General features: G+C 38.9%; 4 protein-coding genes across 11 annotated transcripts; 2 read left to right on the top strand and 2 right to left on the bottom strand.

The window, feature by feature from the left end:
- Window positions 1–3: 3 nt before the first annotated feature.
- LOC105700504 (GPI mannosyltransferase 2) lies at window positions 4–1,515 on the top strand. The gene has a single exon (XM_012426373.2). It carries the CDS (start codon window positions 19–21, stop codon window positions 1,486–1,488), a length of 1,470 nt encoding a protein of 489 aa, XP_012281796.1. The 5' UTR covers window positions 4–18; the 3' UTR covers window positions 1,489–1,515.
- Window positions 1,505–9,541, bottom strand: LOC105700500 (probable ATP-dependent RNA helicase DHX34). 7 transcript variants are annotated; one of them, XM_012426365.2, is made up of 16 exons: window positions 9,456–9,541; window positions 5,678–6,511; window positions 5,437–5,603; window positions 5,159–5,365; window positions 4,939–5,071; window positions 4,703–4,851; window positions 4,416–4,648; window positions 4,144–4,330; window positions 3,870–4,064; window positions 3,585–3,794; window positions 3,069–3,437; window positions 2,809–2,984; window positions 2,604–2,714; window positions 2,385–2,506; window positions 2,055–2,313; window positions 1,505–1,976 (listed from the first exon to the last, which is right to left on the bottom strand). In XM_012426365.2, exons 2-16 carry the CDS (start codon window positions 6,426–6,428, stop codon window positions 1,688–1,690), a joined length of 3,558 nt encoding a protein of 1,185 aa, XP_012281788.1. In that variant the 5' UTR covers window positions 6,429–6,511; window positions 9,456–9,541; the 3' UTR covers window positions 1,505–1,687. The 7 variants fall into 7 exon arrangements, with proteins under 7 accessions (XP_012281788.1, XP_012281792.1, XP_012281791.1 ...); XM_012426369.2 differs by having other exon boundaries at window positions 5,678–6,477; window positions 9,456–9,523; XM_012426368.2 differs by lacking the exon at window positions 9,456–9,541 and adding an exon at window positions 7,847–7,894 and having other exon boundaries at window positions 5,678–6,477.
- A 159-nt stretch (window positions 9,542–9,700) lies between these two features.
- Window positions 9,701–12,189, top strand: LOC105700505. Its single transcript, XM_012426374.2, has 5 exons — window positions 9,701–10,089; window positions 10,812–11,163; window positions 11,434–11,601; window positions 11,675–11,876; window positions 12,053–12,189. The coding sequence occupies exons 1-5, from the start codon at window positions 9,728–9,730 to the stop codon at window positions 12,082–12,084; spliced, it is 1,116 nt and encodes a 371-aa protein (XP_012281797.1). The 5' UTR covers window positions 9,701–9,727; the 3' UTR covers window positions 12,085–12,189.
- Window positions 11,946–15,814, bottom strand: LOC105700503 (neither inactivation nor afterpotential protein G). Of its 2 annotated transcripts, none has more exons than XM_012426372.2 (9): window positions 15,752–15,814; window positions 14,879–15,081; window positions 14,164–14,523; window positions 13,766–13,936; window positions 13,482–13,635; window positions 13,282–13,403; window positions 13,002–13,185; window positions 12,398–12,620; window positions 11,946–12,333 (listed from the first exon to the last, which is right to left on the bottom strand). In XM_012426372.2, the coding sequence occupies exons 2-9, from the start codon at window positions 15,032–15,034 to the stop codon at window positions 12,156–12,158; spliced, it is 1,548 nt and encodes a 515-aa protein (XP_012281795.1). In that variant the 5' UTR covers window positions 15,035–15,081; window positions 15,752–15,814; the 3' UTR covers window positions 11,946–12,155. The 2 variants fall into 2 exon arrangements, with proteins under 2 accessions (XP_012281795.1, XP_012281794.1); XM_012426371.2 differs by lacking the exon at window positions 15,752–15,814 and adding an exon at window positions 15,597–15,742.
- Window positions 15,815–16,129: the final 315 nt, after the last annotated feature.

Genomic DNA, 16,129 nt, shown 5'->3' with positions numbered 1-16,129 from the left:
TGGATCATCCGATCGGCGATGTACGGGCCACGGGAAAAGGTTTTCTGGTTCGCGATAACCAGCCGGGTAGGCGTGATAATGTGGCAATTCGTCTGCAACGCGGTCTGCTCCGATCACGACGCGGACGCATTTAGGAGCCCTTTAAATCCCCTGGAAAGTACGGGCTTCTTCGACCGAGTTATCCACCGCGCCTTCAGCGGCCTGACGAGATGGGACGCCCAGTATTTCATTCACATTGCGAAATACGGATACACTTATGAGAATACTCTAGCGTTCTTCCCGCTGTTCCCTATGTCGATCCGCGGGGTCGCGATGATCATCGGAAGGTTCCTATTTATCCTTAACAAAGATAGCGTAATCGTAATATCCGCGGTACTGATCAATCTCGCATGCTTCGTTAAGTCAGCTGTGATCTTCTACGACCTAAGTCTTAAAGTCCTGAAGAACAACGACGTAGCTTACAAGGCTGGCCTCCTCTATTGTATTAACCCTGCCAGCATATTTTTTACCGCCTTTTATACGGAGTCAATGTTCGCCTACTTGTCGTTTTACGGTATGCTGGCAAGCGTTGGCGGTAACTCTTTCGATTATTTGCCCATAGGCCTATCTACGATTGTCAGGTCGAACGGCTTGGTCAACCTTGGTTTTCCCGTTTACACGTGGTTGAACAATTTCCTTACGTTAATCGCTACGGAGTACCAAGGTACTTCGCTTTTTAAAGCTTTCATGTCGAGCTTGTTTCGCTTTTTCCTCCTGGGACTTTCCATCTTTAATACCGTATTCCTTTCTCTGGTACCTTTCATTTTGCTCCAGGTGTACAATTACATGGAGTTCTGTACAAGTACGTCGGTAGGCTCGTACATGCCGGAGCATGTTTTGCGATATGGTATCGAAAACGATTTGATATTGCCGGGAAGTGGAAACGTAACGTGGTGTTATGCTTCCGTCCCGATGGCGTACGCTTATGTTCAGAAGACTTATTGGAACGTCGGGTTTATGGAATATTATACGTTCCGGCAGATTCCTAATTTTCTCGTCGCACTACCCGCGTTGTTCCTGATGTACAAGTGTAGCTTAGAGTATTTACTTCAGCATAAGGAACGATTGTTGACAACGGACTTGGCACCGAGAGCGAAAGAGAGGGAGAAACCCACCAGGTGGAGGTATCCACCCGAAATGTTTGTCTTCGTTGTCCATGGGCTACTTCTGACACTGTTTTGCACGTTTTTTGTACATATACAAGTTAGTACCCGCCTGTTAGCATCGGCCAGTCCTTTAATATATTGGTACTGTGCGTTCGCGTTATCTTATAAGCCAAGTTCGAAGTCGAATACTTATGACGAATTAGATAACACTTTTTCCAAGTGGAGAGTGTTCTTGATGACGCAGAAACATTACACCGTGATAGACAAATTAATTTATAGCTATTTCCTAGGATACCTAGTGGTAGGGACTTTTATGTACTCGAATTTTTTACCGTGGACTTAGTGATAATAAACACTTGTGGAATAGAAAGATCTCCCTGTTTAGTGATCGCTATATACAGTTAAGAAGTGTACATTGCCTTTACAAAGTGTGTAAACTTAACTTAGCATTTTTAATTGTATAATGCAGTTCAAATACTGATACTCCTTGGTATATTCTTTGATTGCATATTAATAATATTTATAACGAATACGAGATGATCCTATTCACAATTCTTTAGATGTTGCTTTTTGTGCTTCAGTATTTCTATCGGTTTTAGATACAGGGTTTCTTTGCAATCGGGACACTCATAAGCTTGGTGATTAGATTTCTTCTTGGCGGAACTCTCGGTTTTGGTGTCCATTGTCTCCGATGTTGGTTTTACACAAGTCGCCTGATGTTGTAATTTTTCTATGCTAGTTAACGTAGCCCGAATGTCACATTTCGGGCAATTCCATTCCGTCTCCATCATCTCTACTGCCAATTTATCGCTCCATTCGGTCTCTATCAAACTTTGGTAGAAAAATAATTAATAGTACCATTTAAAAGAATGCAGGAATTAATTATTTTATCATATTATTTGATCTTACCAATTATATGTGATGTTACTTGTCAATCTAACGCCACCTTTTACTTCGTGAGGGATACACTGAAAATCTTCCTGAAAAGGATTAGGACTCACGGGTATATTATTCTCCCCGCGACCGACATATATTGTTTTAAGATCTGCTACCAAAAGTCGTCTTATTATGTATGGAATAGTGGTATGCGTAAAATCGATCAAGTCATGATTCAGCTCGTACTCGAGTTTGCTTGAATCCTCTCTTGATTCAGTAGTTGATGTCATTTCTGAAAATTGTCGCGTCCATACAAATTATAACATCAATGCTAATATAATTGATTCAGTGAGAATTGCATACCTTGCAATCGCTGATTTAATAAAAAGTCCCATTTTTGTCGAAGCTTATCAGCCCTTAACAGTAATGTCTGCCCGCTATCAGGTACTGGGAATTCTATTGATAACCACGAGTCACATATCATCCTAAGGGAACAGAATATGATTCTTTGGCGTTCAGTGCATTAGTTTAATTTAATATTAAACTTGAAATTTAATGTTAATCATTTTTTAGTTTACTCACATGGATAACGTAGCATTGGTATCAATTTCATGAGCAAACAACAGCAATGTCTGGGCTGCTGGCATTCTAAGTGTGTTCACTAAGTATGGCTTCGTTGTTTCCAGCAATGATCTGGTCAAATGATTTATTACGTTAATATATATATAATTAAATAAAAACAAAATTAGAATTCTATAATCAAATCGATTGTTCATCGAGGACTTACAAATATGCTAGCAACTGATGTTTCGGACTGACTGGCGTCTTTGATTTGAAACCAGGGATTGTTACGACATCTGGTTCCTCCAATCGTAGAGTCTGCGGATGATTTCCAAAGAAGCTCATTGGATGCAGTGCAACGTATGGCTTAGCTTTTGTATGAAACAGCTGTTCGCTTATGGACTGAAAACAATAACTGCATTATTGGAAAATACATGAAACTTCTAATACAAATTATTGTTATTAGAATTTAAATGATTTTCCTACTTTGCAATAATTGAACTCATCAGCAATTGCGAATTGTGGGTACAAACCACTGCACAGGATTAACTTCAACATTGTTAAGTCTTTGTAACTACACGCAGTAGCTGCTGTCAGTAAATTCTGTACTTGCGAGGCATCGTTTCTCATTCTAAATTCCACGTCTTTGATATCAATCTCTCCATCGTTGTTATCATTATCGTCAATTTGTATATCGAACAGATCGAGCTTTAACTCTTTGCGTTTCCTTGGCGCGGTTTGTCTGTAGGTTCTTTTAAGAGATTTTAGTAACTTCAATTCTCCATGCCTCATTGCCCGTTCCGTACTACTCATAGATGAACTTGGTTCGGAAAGATTTTTCAGTAAGCCACCGTCCTAAAATATCACATCGGTTAAATTGTTTCAACAGAGTACAAATCTTAACAATAACCATTATGAGTAATCTAATAATTACCAGTATTAAACCAGTATTAATTACCAGTAAGAAAATTCGAGATGCAATAGAAATAACGGAATACTAACTTGAAGTAAGTCCTTAAACTGTGTTCTTAATTTCGTCATTTCATAAAATCGTTGCTCTTCTAAACCTCTTCTTCTGCACCATTTTCTACTATTACTTCCGCTACCTCTTGCTTCACGGTTACGTTCTTGCTTTACTTCTAACCATTCTTTGTATGCATTAAGGAGAGTAATAGGATCTCCATGGTCCGATTCAAGTTTTTTTCTGGAAGTCTTACGTTTAATTGTTTTAATTTTCTTATCGTTTAAATCCTACTTTCTCTTATCGAATGGAATATACTTAATTACCTCACACTCCGAATCTCTGTAAGCTCTATTGGTGAAGGGAGTCTGAATACTCAAAGCTGCGGCTAAAGACAATACTGGTTCGACTTGGTGAAAGATGGATCCCATTATCAACATCTTCCCAATAGTTATGTCTACAGGCAGCTTTGCTAATGTTTTTCCAATGCATGTCAACTTTTCATTGTCCGTTAAAGCTCCCTGCAACATGTAGTGTCTTTGTTGTAAACGTAAATATTCTTATTATACTTGAAAACATTATTTTCTTATGAACGCTCACGTGTTCTTTTAAAGAAAGTATGGAATTTTCTATGCTTTCAGAAGGAGGTGGTTCTATAAATGGAAATTTTCGGGAATCTGGAAGTCCCATTGCCATCATTTGTAGTAACAAGGAATCTAGTGGTACTCGCTGTAACTCTGGCGTTGAATATTTCTCCAAAGCCATATACTCTTCTTCTGAATAAATTCTGAAATCGAGAATTTCTTAATGCAAATAATTTTATAAGTGGCCTTATCGTATACTTCCTATTTAGTTAAACATGTATTTGATACCTGTAACAAACTCCAGGACCTGTTCTTCCCGCTCTACCTTTTCTCTGTTCTGCACTGGCTTTGCTAATCCAAAATTCTTTGAGTCGCTGCATCTTACACGAAGGATCGTAACTCATTTCTTTTACCTTTCCACTATCAGCGACGAATCTGATACCATCAATGGTAATAGAAGTTTCGGCAATATTTGTAGATACTATGCATTTACGTACACCATCGGGTGCATAGTCGAACACCTAGAAACAGATTTTCTTGTAACAGAATTTTTTAACCAATCCAACTATACATACTTTATCTTGTTCGGCTATTGAAAGTGTGCTGTGCAATGGTAACACAATCCAATTACTTTTTTTCTGGCTATATTCTTTAGCAGCGTCTACAACTGCTGTAATTTCAGTCATACCACTCAAAAAAATCAGTAAGTCTCCTTTCTCTTCACCTGTAAATATGACATTCAATTTTTAATCGTAAGTAGCATTTCTTGATTTTATGGTACTACAGTGAACTTGAAATATTCATAACGCACTGGAATATTTTTGGTCAATCATTTGCATAATTTGCACGTAAGGACTAGGATTGAACCTTTCGGATTTGTATCGTACATCTTCGATTGTAATAGGTCTGTATAAAAGTTGTATAGGATACAAGCGTCCAGGAACCTGCATGTTGGAAAATAAAATTAATTACTTTGTATAAATTTTAATGACATGTACTTTTACTTAAAGTAAATTTAATACTTCACGTACTTGTATCACCTTTGCATTTTCTTTAGCAAAATAGCTGCTAAATAACTGTATATTAATAGTAGCAGACATAAGCACTAATTTCAGATCAGGACGTTGATACAAGAGGCATTTCATAATACCCAACAAAAAGTCACCATACAAGTGTCGCTCGTGTACCTCATCTAAAACGATTACGTCATACTGAGATAATCCTGATTCTCCAGATACCTGTTTAAATGGGTAATTCAATATAATACTTTTCAAATTACTTATAGTGTTTAGACCGACTGAAAAATTACTTGTCTCAATAAGAGTCCTTCTGTTATGAACGTAATTTTGGTGTCCTGATTTCGTTGTTTCTCAAAACGAATCTGATAGCCAATCTCGTTGCAATTCTCTGTGAGGGTCTCGAAAGCTACACGTTTAGCCAATGAGATGCATGCAATTCTGCGTGGTTGCGTACATGCTGAAATTCAAAAGTCCTTCCAAAATATCTTATTTATAAAGCATTTTAGATACTGCAATATTATAGTTTCGTACCAATTTTTTCAAATCCAGCAGCATGCAAGTATTGGGGCACTTGTGTAGACTTCCCACAGCCTGTATCTCCAGCTATTATAACTACTCTTTCCCTTTTTACAGTTTCAATAATCTCATCTCGATATTGAGCTACTGGTAAAGTGGCTTGCGCCTCCCTCAGTTTTTTGAGTTTCGTGAATTTTTCTTTCTGCTTGAAATCATAATACGAGATAATAATTTCCCGGAATTTCAATAATACTTTCTCTGACAATTCTTTTATCTGTGGAACACGCGCAAACAATTCTCCAAAACTCAAACTGATTTTGACGTTAATACAAAATGACTTATGATACGTTTGTGGTACACCCAGAGAATTAAGAGCTCCTGAATCTGGAACTGGGTTACTAATTTTCCCAAGTTTCTTCTGCATTGATTCATACATCCTTAGAAACTTCCAAAAGTCTTCCGTATCTTGAACTAGATTTGGATTTGCGGAGAAAACTTTGTTTAGCTCGTATTTATATTTTTCAAAAGAGAACTCTACATCATCAAAACTTGAATAGTTAGATTTCGCATCCCTGTGTTCCAATGAATCATTGTCAAATTTAGTTTCATCGTATCGAGAACGTCTTTCTGTCGATGGTAAATGCAAATCATCCTCTCGATATCGGTCCGAATGCGATCTTTTTCTTTTGCGCGAGTACTTGTACTCGTCATATCTACTACGGTCCACCTCCCTTTCATGTTTAGATTTTGAGTGTCGTGAATCCATATTTCATGTTCATCCGTCCATTATTAACATACATCCATGTCTTAAGTACCTATTAAAATTCCATAACTGTCAAATTCACTCTCCTGAAATGTAAGGCAAAAAATGCATACATCTTTCTGGTATACGTTCAGTTGCATTTGATTGTAGAGTACTTCAGATAACATCTTACGATTATATCTAATGTTTAGCGAATTATGAACGATCAATGTAAAGACAAAATCTTGATGGAAGATTTTGTCGTGACGACTTTCGGATTCAGAATATTGCGTTAATTTACATAAAATACAGGTTATATTCCTTGGTTAGTTGGTTGATCGATCTAGAGTTGTTCGGCTCTTATATTGTGGCCTAAAGTATTTTTCCGACACCTTAGCCAATTGTCAAAATATTATGATCTTTGCAACGTATGTTTACACTATGTAGTTTCGTCAACGTATGAAAGTACAGGTTATGTTCGGCACAACGCACACATCAAACGATATAATGAAAATGCCGGCTGACATCGATTGTGCTCCAGACATAATACAAAGTTTTGGTTCGGGTAATTGATACAGATCGCTTAATTTCAAAGATATCAGACTATTTAACAATAAAGAAACGATTTAAATGTACCAGCAACTTTACGTTACCTACTTGAGCTCTCTTTAATAACATTTGATTTTACCGGCAATATCGACATCATAGTTCCTGATAATTCCGATACGTGGCGCGAAAACCGCGGCAATAATACCAATGCAAAAATAATGAAAAGTTCGCGAGAGAAAAAAATTCTAAATAAATTGAATGAACACTTTAAAGAATATAATACAATTCTCCCAATAAAACGTTACATTAAATCAGATTCAATTAATAAGGAAATATGGACTGACAACATAATCCCGTAAATATTGAACAAATTCCCGGAAGTATGGAACGTCATTCCTTTATATTGCATTATTTACAGCAAATATTTGAGTAGGCATGGTTATCGGCATAAGACAAATTTACGTTAAGGGTGTCAGGAAGCTGCACAATAAATCGATTCAGTGTATAGCCAGTTGTGGTTAAAATTACTGCACAATAATTGATGCACTTAGCGTCATCCTCACATGCCGGCATTTTTCCCTTAAGGCGCACTCTGGACTGATTCGACTTAAAAATGTTTAGTATCATAAACGAACAGCAAAACCGCAACTAATAAGACAGTAAGATTAATTCTCTCCGCCCAATAGACACTCGTAATGCAGTTGAAGTGCAAAGAAGGGAAGCGAATGGGTCGTCAGCTGATATTGATAAAACGTTGGAGTATGCGTGAGGACATAAAGATACGCCTCAATGGCAAAATGTTACATTTCCTTCTATATCCATTCCGAAAGCTGTTCGTACACACAAAGCTCGCTGAATCGCATTATCACCTGATTCATCCTACTTATTAATACCATTGTCGTCAATGAACCATATACTGCCCTGAATAGATAATGTTTAGCAACAAGACTGATATACAGAGCTGGACTTTTCTTCTGCGTTCGCGATCGGGCATAGATCTCCATTTGACATTGATCTGAGAGTTTCTGTAGTGCTCGGCAGTTTATTACGCGAATTCTGAATTTACGATCCAAGATATGAGACTCTCACAACGACTTCTTCGACTCTCGAGGAGAAATCTTGGATTCTCGATATCCACTTATTTGCTCGAGACTCTTCTCGAGACGTTCGCGGATACGACTTTAAAAGAATATCCTATGATAACTTAAAGGTTTACAGTTTACAGTTTACAGACTTCGTAATAATACATTCAATCTCCATTATTTCGGATATCTGATTCTACGGTCGACGATAAAAGTGATTGCATTTTTCCTCGTGTGTGATTGCCTAATGGGAGTCAGACTTTAGAGTTATCGAGGAAGTTATCGCATCACTATCTAGAGATACGAAGTTTTAGTGTAATTCTGTGCTTCTCGAGTACGGTTTGAAGCCCAAAAGTTACACCTTCTCTGTGAGAAATATCAGTGAACCGTTTAACAATCGAAGGATAAATCTTGAACGTCAATTTCTGGTGGAAATTTTCCAGAGTACCGAAACACATTTTGTTTCGTGATTATCTTTATCGACAAAGTATTTAATACATATCAACGGGCTTTATCTGACCCACTGTAATTTAGTTATGTTTTGCAAGTTTAGCTGTAATCATTCTCGAACTTCATTTATCGGTACGATGCAAGTGATATCAACAGTCTGTAACGATATGCATCTAATATTAACTATGTGGTACAATAAGTGCAAGGATTTAACGCATGTCTAAGGTCAGTATTAACAATAATTACCTATTTTTTTATGAGAAATCGATGCGCGGCCGTCAGGCGCGTTGAAAGTGAAACTTTCAAGTTAAAGGGCATTATTAGATATTATTAATTATTCTTCCGCGAAATGCAATTTAGCGGTTGGTACTGCTTCTTTCGGGCATAATTTTACTTTTTCCTTGTACTGTTTATATTTCACTTTAAATAATAATAATTAATTGAGAAAATCAACGCACTGACGTTGACGAAAACGTTGATGCAAATTGTCTCGGTACTGACGCGAAGATGAATATAAACAGTAATTAATTATGAAGGAGAACAAAAAGAGCGTATCGTTTTTCAAATTGGGCCCCTTTTATATCATGCAAACTTTCACCTGCTACCGGGTCATGAGATGTTTCACTTGATTAATTTTATATAGGTGTTTTAGATTTGAATCCTGAAATTAATTCGGGGGAAGATTTGCAGCAATAATTATAAATAGGTGTTTAGATTTGAATCCTGAAATTAATTCAGGGAACATTGGCAGCAATAATTAATGTGTTTTAGCGTTGAACTATGAAATTAATCCAGGTTCCCCTTCTAGTAATAATTGAAATCAGTCAGGTATTTTATCTTCGAACCCCGAAATTAATTCAGGGGAACACTTCCAGCAATAATTAAAAATGGTCAGGTGTTTCAATTTCGAGTTTCGAAATTTGATTCAGGTAACACTCCCTCGACAAGATCAAACGCAATGGACCCGTACCTTTCCGATTTAATCCCGACTTTCGGTAGATTTGCGCTAAAATCCTTGAACTTCGTTTTCCAGGGCTCGCCGAACGCCGGGAAAATTGCGACCTTCTGGACACAATATTTACCGTGGTGTGTCACGATAACGTGTCGCTCGGTCGGGACTCCGGTCACCCTCGCAGATTACGGATCTGCACGAGAACTTATCGAGGTAGATTACCGGGGACACTCCAGCAGCGTGTCGCGCCTTTGTCAAGAAAGTCCACGAGTTGAAGGGAACCGAAGAGGATGACTTTGTCGGAGATCGAGGCGAAGTTCGCCTCCATGTTCGCCGTAGGCGTGGGGAGCTTCGTCGTGGGCATGATCCCCATCTGCTTCGCAGCTCGAGGTCGCGAGGTTCGGAGGAAGCTGCTCCTGTCGTCCTTGCTCTGCTTCGGGGGAGGAGTCCTTCTGGCCACCGCCTTGTTGCACATGCTCCCGGAAATCCGAGAGACTCTTCCCGACTATGCCGAGCTGATGTTCTGCTGTGGCTTCCTCTTCCTCTACCTGGTGGACGAGACCGTGCATTACTTCTGGGGAACCGATGTAGAATCTCCGAGGAATGGCAATAATAACGAGACACCATGCCAAGAAAGGACTCAGGACGAAAGGTGAGCTTTGAGGATGGTCAGGGTTGGAGATGCCACCCAGAGAAACGATTATTCAACTGAAACTGATATGTACTCCTGCCTGAATCATATATCATTGAAAGGGACAATTATTACGTTAAGAAGACAATTTCATTTTGATTTAACATAATCTCGTTTACTTAATTTGACACTTCTTTGGACGTATTTGATTGCTGGATTTCTTTTAGTGCAGGGGAAAGAATACGATGATGGCAGATAAGTAATAATATATATATATCAGGTTATTGAGAAAGTTCTGTCTGAAAATTGTACGAAAAAGTACCATTGACTTTGATAGATTAATTCGAAGTTTCTGCAATTAATTTTAGAGCGATAGGGATCTTTTTGTTCATTGTGATCACATCAAGGTTTCTTGTAATCGGTAGCTCGTTATCGTGGGAGGAGAAATAACCGAGGAATGTATCTCCACCACGGGGATTGTATAATCGTAAGGCGAGTATCGAACCCTATTGTTTACTGTGGCGCAATATGGTGTGAAAAAGTGGATTAAATAGTTCTATGTCCACACCTGCCACGTAAGCTTATCTACGAGTTATATCACTGATAAGTAGATATATCCTCGTCGGTTCTACAAGTGATCCACCCCATGCGAAATAATTCTTAGGATGTACCGAGGTTACCGTTTTAATTCTTGCTTCTGAAATTATTATAAAGTGTTTAATGTCATTTTATATTATCTATAGACGGTGTCAACAAAGTCGCCAAGGATCCAGCATCAGCCAGGTGGATTATTCGGTAATGTGCAAAAACAACGTCCCACCAGCAGCGCAGCAGCCATATTTAAATTTCTCATTCGAGCCAAACATTAGGAGCAACATTGCTCCGCAACATGTAAAAAACACGCATTATGGGAGTATAGTTGTACCTTCGCACGTTCCATCGTGCTGCACCAGTGGAGAGACTTTGCTATGCCATGGTAACCATACGGAACCTTGTGCCAAAAGCAATACCGGAATAATGGGACTCCTCGTGGCATTGACTTTACATGCCGTTTTGGAGGGACTTGCCATTGGCCTGCAAAACGAATCCGTAGAGGTAACAAGTCCTTATCCTATCCGCAGAAAATGATTTCATTAGTATGAAAACATCATCATTTAATTGCTATGAAAATCCTTTGATTTATAATTGTCGACTGATCGCATTAAATGTTGCGTTAGATCACGGCAATTATTAATTTAATATACTTAACCAAAATGGACCAAATGCGGTTAATCAACGATTTTGTTCCATGAAATAAATCTTCCCTGCACGTTTACAAAGGCAAGTTAAATAATTTCTTTAATTTCTGATGATTGCATTTTGCAGGTACTGCTACTTGTAGGAGCTGTTGCATCGCACAAGCTGGTCGTGGGATTCTGTTTGGGATTGGAACTGATCGGATCGGCGACTTCTCTTCTGAAGTACGTCGTAGCGATGTCCTTATTTTCTGGGGGATCCTCCTTGGGCATCGGGATAGGCATGTGGACCTCTCGGGTTAGATATGATTTTTTAAAGAATCCTGCAGAAGGACATCGCTCGCTCATTATTTCTTAAACTTCTCCAAAAGGTGCACGAACAATGGACGACGGTGGTGATACCAGTCATGAGCGGCTTGGCAGGAGGAACTCTGCTTTATGTGACTGTCAGTGAAGTTCTGCCAAGAGAGAGAGCAAAGTGGCACAAAAGTAGTCGTCGATCAGCTGGCATAGTGCAGTTCCTCGCCGTCCTTTGCGGCTTTTTCCTGATATTCCTCCTCAACAAGTACATGGGTGCGTAATCGCTCGTATCCCTGTAAACCCATCGTCATATAATTCTCTATTAATTAAGGTTACAACGGATCTTCGTATCACTTTATCTCCCAATCAGATATCGGTACACCTTAACGTAGCGACCTTGGATCGGCGAAACAGATGCTTGTATAAAAATACTGTAATTTTATTCGCAGAATCCGCCCACTCGATTAAGGGAAAGGCATGATGGATGTCGATAAGGAGGGTCGCTGACTAAATTCGATAACGAGGCAATTTAGTGGAGTCATGTGTACTAGTTCAGACGTTCGGCTGTGATTTGGTCTTCAGAAAGGAATTAAAACGAGCGGTCGAATGGCCCAAAATTACGTCAACCGCGCGATTCGCTATCGCTATTATCACGGAATTCGGCGTCCCAGATATTGGAGATGGCAAGATGCTGGCATCGGCTATCCTCAAACCATTGACGCCCTTTACCCTGCAAAAAACATGAATTTGTAGCACAGATCTGGGTACTCTGAGGTCATGTTTTTGGATGATACCTCAAATACTCGTCGACTACTGCATCATCGTTTGTGCCCATTTGACAAGATCCACAGGGATGATGACTGGTGAGACCCGCGGTCCTCATGACACACTCCGAGTAGTCATCGTCCAGGTAGTCTTGCTTCCAGTGGCGACAGTCATCGAGATCAGGAACGTGGATTCGGGCACCGAACTCCCGGAACAGCTTTGTATCCAGCGTTTGTAGAGCTAGTTTTATGGCTAGAGGGCGAACACGGGAGAAGGAGAATATTAAATGATTTTTACCAAAGAACTGCGTTTCCTAATCCTCCCTAAATTTAATTCTTGAGACTAAGGGCTGATCGCACCAAATTTCTTAATTATAAGTAGTGAATCTTGAATCGGTGCAATTCGTTGCTCCGACAAAGATTAAGCTAACCGAGGATTAAAATGAAAAAATAACCATCCAAAGTCAGGTGATTAATTCTAATCTCGCGTTAAGTAATTGATTAAGGACTTTACGATTGGCGCAACCGACTTTATCATTAATTATAAATGAACGCGAACTGCATTTTATAAAAACCAAGATTCGGATTAACATTTCAGGAAGGTCAGGGTTTCCATTTTATAAGCAGACGTCACCTTTTTGAATGCATTCCACGTCATCGTCATTTTCCAGGTAGGCAGGATCAATTACAGGAGGATCGAAAATACTGGCTGATCGCAGAGAAATGGTGCCCCGACTTTTTGGCTGCCAACAACTTGTTAAATAAAGGAAACCCTCATGCGAGGTATTGTTGTGGGAAGGGAACATCGCCCTGAAAGTCTGAAAGTATATAAAAGAAATATTTTGTAAAACATCCAGGGAATATTATTTGCAATTAACATAAATGTAATTCGTAGATAAAGGTGCGACGCTCACTTCTGTCTTAAAATTGGCAATATTTTTCAGCAGTTTCTCGTCAGCCGAGGCACCGCTGAAGAAAATAATCCCACTGCCATTAAGGCTGGCCAATCCGATGATTCCATTCGTGGCCAGCAGTCCTTGTCGTCGGAAAAGAATTGTTTTCAAAATCACTCGAGGTTATTTGTCCTTTGCATCAATTTACACGTTTCGATTACCTGTTCCGGAAACAAAGTACTTGTAGACCTCGCTGATACTCTGTATCTTTCTTAATGTGGCGCTGATCGGTGCTTCAAGGTTCACGTAGAGAGGTACATTTAAGTGGTCAAATAAGTTCTTTCCCACATTCGACCTGTTCGATACAATTGGTATCTGAAAAGTACAACTATCTTATCAAGGTAAACTTCGGTATTAGCCTTTTTCTATTCCACGAAGGATTTGAGCTTGTGTAAACTAAAAAAAAATTGAACCACTTGTCGGGTTACATTGTTGTCGAACTCACTCCAAGCCTCTCCAGTTCCTCGGAAGACCCGACACCGGAAATCATGAGCAATTGTGGAGTATTGACACTCCCGGCACAGAGGATGACTTCCTTTTTTGCGAGGATGACGCCTTGCGTGTCGTCCTTGTAGGTCACTTCGATTCCGTCAGTGGTTGCATTGTAAAAAATTATCTGTTCAAGCGAAATATCATGAACTGATGTATTAAAAGTACTTATCGACTTTTTTTTATTCCCTGATTCAAGGAATATTTTTAAGGTATTCTTTAAATTAATCTGTCGCGGGTAAATCTTGTCTCTTTAAATTTTAACAATAATTTTGAGATCAGGTAAGAGACTCATTGTCAATTTTTTCGTAGGAAAAATTAAATCTTAATTTTAGATCTTAGGAGATGTCGTACTTTAGTTGCTCGAGTTTCGGTCAGTACGTGGAGATTATTTCTATGCCATGCATATTGAAGATACGCGTGATAAGAACTCAATCTTGCTCCTCTTCTCAGAGTGCTGCTGGCAGGATGAAAAGACGCATCTTCGGTGGGTACAGATTTCCCAGCATGCAGAAACGCCTGAATTAATTCCCCATCGGTTGGAATAGATTCAACGTTCATGGTGCTCGCCACGTTTTCAAAATATGGCAGCAAATCGTCATGGGTCCATCCATTGGGCCAATTTTGGAAGTCCTCCGGTTTCCCGAAAGAGTGGACCAAGTAATTCAGCTGGCCACTTCCTCCCAGACCTCGTCCAAGCGGGTACGATTGTCTCTTTAGTAACAATCATAAAAGTAGAATAAATGCACAATGATGATAAAAATGCCCATGTAAATTTACATGCTCATTTTAATACCAAAATAAATTCCAGTAAAATTGCATTCACTCTGTAATATCACATTCAGCAAAGAAAATTACACTGTAATATTACATTTAATTAACGTAACAACGCACTGATACGGCAAGTATACAATGTGGGTATTTCTACATTTTCTCCTTCCTAAATTTTACGTCCTATGTGAAAAACTTCAGTCACGAGGTGTATAAAAATCTATATAAATTCCCATAGATTTTTATCACAATGTATATTGATTGAAAGAAAGTTTGATAAGCTTTGTTACGTCATTACATGGTTCTCGAGACCCTTAGAGGAGAATAACTGAGGCTCCGTTTTAAAGGACCAATCATTCGCCGATCCTTGCATGAGAGGAGCTGCCAATGGTATCATTGACAGCCAGTTGAAGTATCCTCCAGCCTCGACAAGAAGAACTGTCACGTTTGACATCTCCGAGAGGCGAGATGCAACAACGCATCCTGCAGTACCACCGCCAACTAAATGAACAATTTCATTATATAACAATATTAAAATAAAACCTACACCGATCTTAGTCATTTAGCATTAACATACTTTACATAAACATGTTCGATAGCGTTAGTGCGACACTCAGTGAATTATTGACATTTAAAGTGAAATAAAAAAAGGAAATTATGCAAATAAAAAAAAAAAGTCAAATTAAACATGGCCGAAATAACCAGTATCCGTACAGGCATTTCGTGGAAGAATTTTTAAGAGTGATTTAAATAACTAATAATGCTCGTCAACTTGGAAGTTTAATTTCCAATGAACGTGATGATTCGCCCGAATTTTTTTTTTAATCATATTATATCTTTTTCCGCACTTTTCTTTCAAATCTGGTAAAACATTTTGCGCGTAAAAATGATTATCATTTAAACGCGGTCTGTCTATTTTTATACCGAGGTTAATTGCTTAACGCGATCTACGGTATATTGTCAGAACTTATCGGAATTGCATCATTCCGCAACAATGCATTTTCTTGCGCACTTACCGACAATATAATCGTAACGAAGCTCAGCCCGGTCAACAATACTGACCGGATTATTGAAGTAGCGGTGATAAACTATCGAATTAAACAAAATGATGACGGAGATAACTACGTGGTAGCGCATCTCGAAAATGCAATCGCCTCGTGGTTTTACTTACAATGGGCAAATGTGACTGTCGGCCGAATGCGCCCGTTTCTTGATAGAATCGAGAGACACTTGTACTGAGTTCGTAATATTAAATTAGTACATGCTTACGAAATCAATACTTCTATCCGAGGGAGAAATTGAAGGATCCCGCCATGCAGGAAATCGTGCTGCCATCGGCCGTGCAAGAAATGCATTTTCTACTTACACTACTGTGCATACACTATTTTCATTTTGCATTATCTTTTGCTCTATTTTGATAAAAGATAATGTTAACCAAACGATGCAATTTACTTAGCTGCATCCCTGGAACATTAGACACATTAATGTCAAGTTCAGAGGTTGGAAGTATTTATGCGATTAATTTTTTTTTGTTTCAAGTTTCTTTCGG

This window comes from Orussus abietinus, unplaced genomic scaffold (assembly GCF_000612105.2).
Source record: "Orussus abietinus isolate OABI.00-Male unplaced genomic scaffold, Oabi_2.0 scaffold2, whole genome shotgun sequence".
Taxonomy (NCBI): domain Eukaryota; kingdom Metazoa; phylum Arthropoda; class Insecta; order Hymenoptera; family Orussidae; genus Orussus; species Orussus abietinus.
This window is presented reverse-complemented; position numbering and strand designations above follow the sequence as displayed.

Excerpts from the sequence above, each read along its gene's own strand:
- LOC105700504 (XM_012426373.2), top strand. The coding sequence starts at position 19 with ATGTACGGGCCACGGGAAAAGGTTTTCTGGTTCGCGATAACCAGCCGG.
- LOC105700500 (XM_012426365.2), bottom strand. The coding sequence starts at position 6,428 with ATGGATTCACGACACTCAAAATCTAAACATGAAAGGGAGGTGGACCGT. Across the intron at positions 2,985-3,068 it reads ATGAGTTCAATTATTGCAAA|TCCATAAGCGAACAGCTGTT; the intron begins GTAGGAAAATCA and ends TATTGTTTTCAG. Across the intron at positions 2,507-2,603 it reads ACCAATGCTACGTTATCCAT|GATGATATGTGACTCGTGGT; the intron begins GTGAGTAAACTA and ends CTGTTCCCTTAG.
- LOC105700505 (XM_012426374.2), top strand. The coding sequence starts at position 9,728 with ATGACTTTGTCGGAGATCGAGGCGAAGTTCGCCTCCATGTTCGCCGTA. Across the intron at positions 11,164-11,433 it reads TGCAAAACGAATCCGTAGAG|GTACTGCTACTTGTAGGAGC; the intron begins GTAACAAGTCCT and ends TGCATTTTGCAG. Across the intron at positions 11,877-12,052 it reads CCTCCTCAACAAGTACATGG|AATCCGCCCACTCGATTAAG; the intron begins GTGCGTAATCGC and ends TTTTATTCGCAG.
- LOC105700503 (XM_012426371.2), bottom strand. The coding sequence starts at position 15,717 with ATGCGCTACCACGTAGTTATCTCCGTCATCATTTTGTTTAATTCGATA. Across the intron at positions 13,186-13,281 it reads TTGCCAATTTTAAGACAGAA|ACTTTCAGGGCGATGTTCCC; the intron begins GTGAGCGTCGCA and ends ATATACTTTCAG. Across the intron at positions 12,334-12,397 it reads GTAGTCGACGAGTATTTGAG|GGTAAAGGGCGTCAATGGTT; the intron begins GTATCATCCAAA and ends TGTTTTTTGCAG.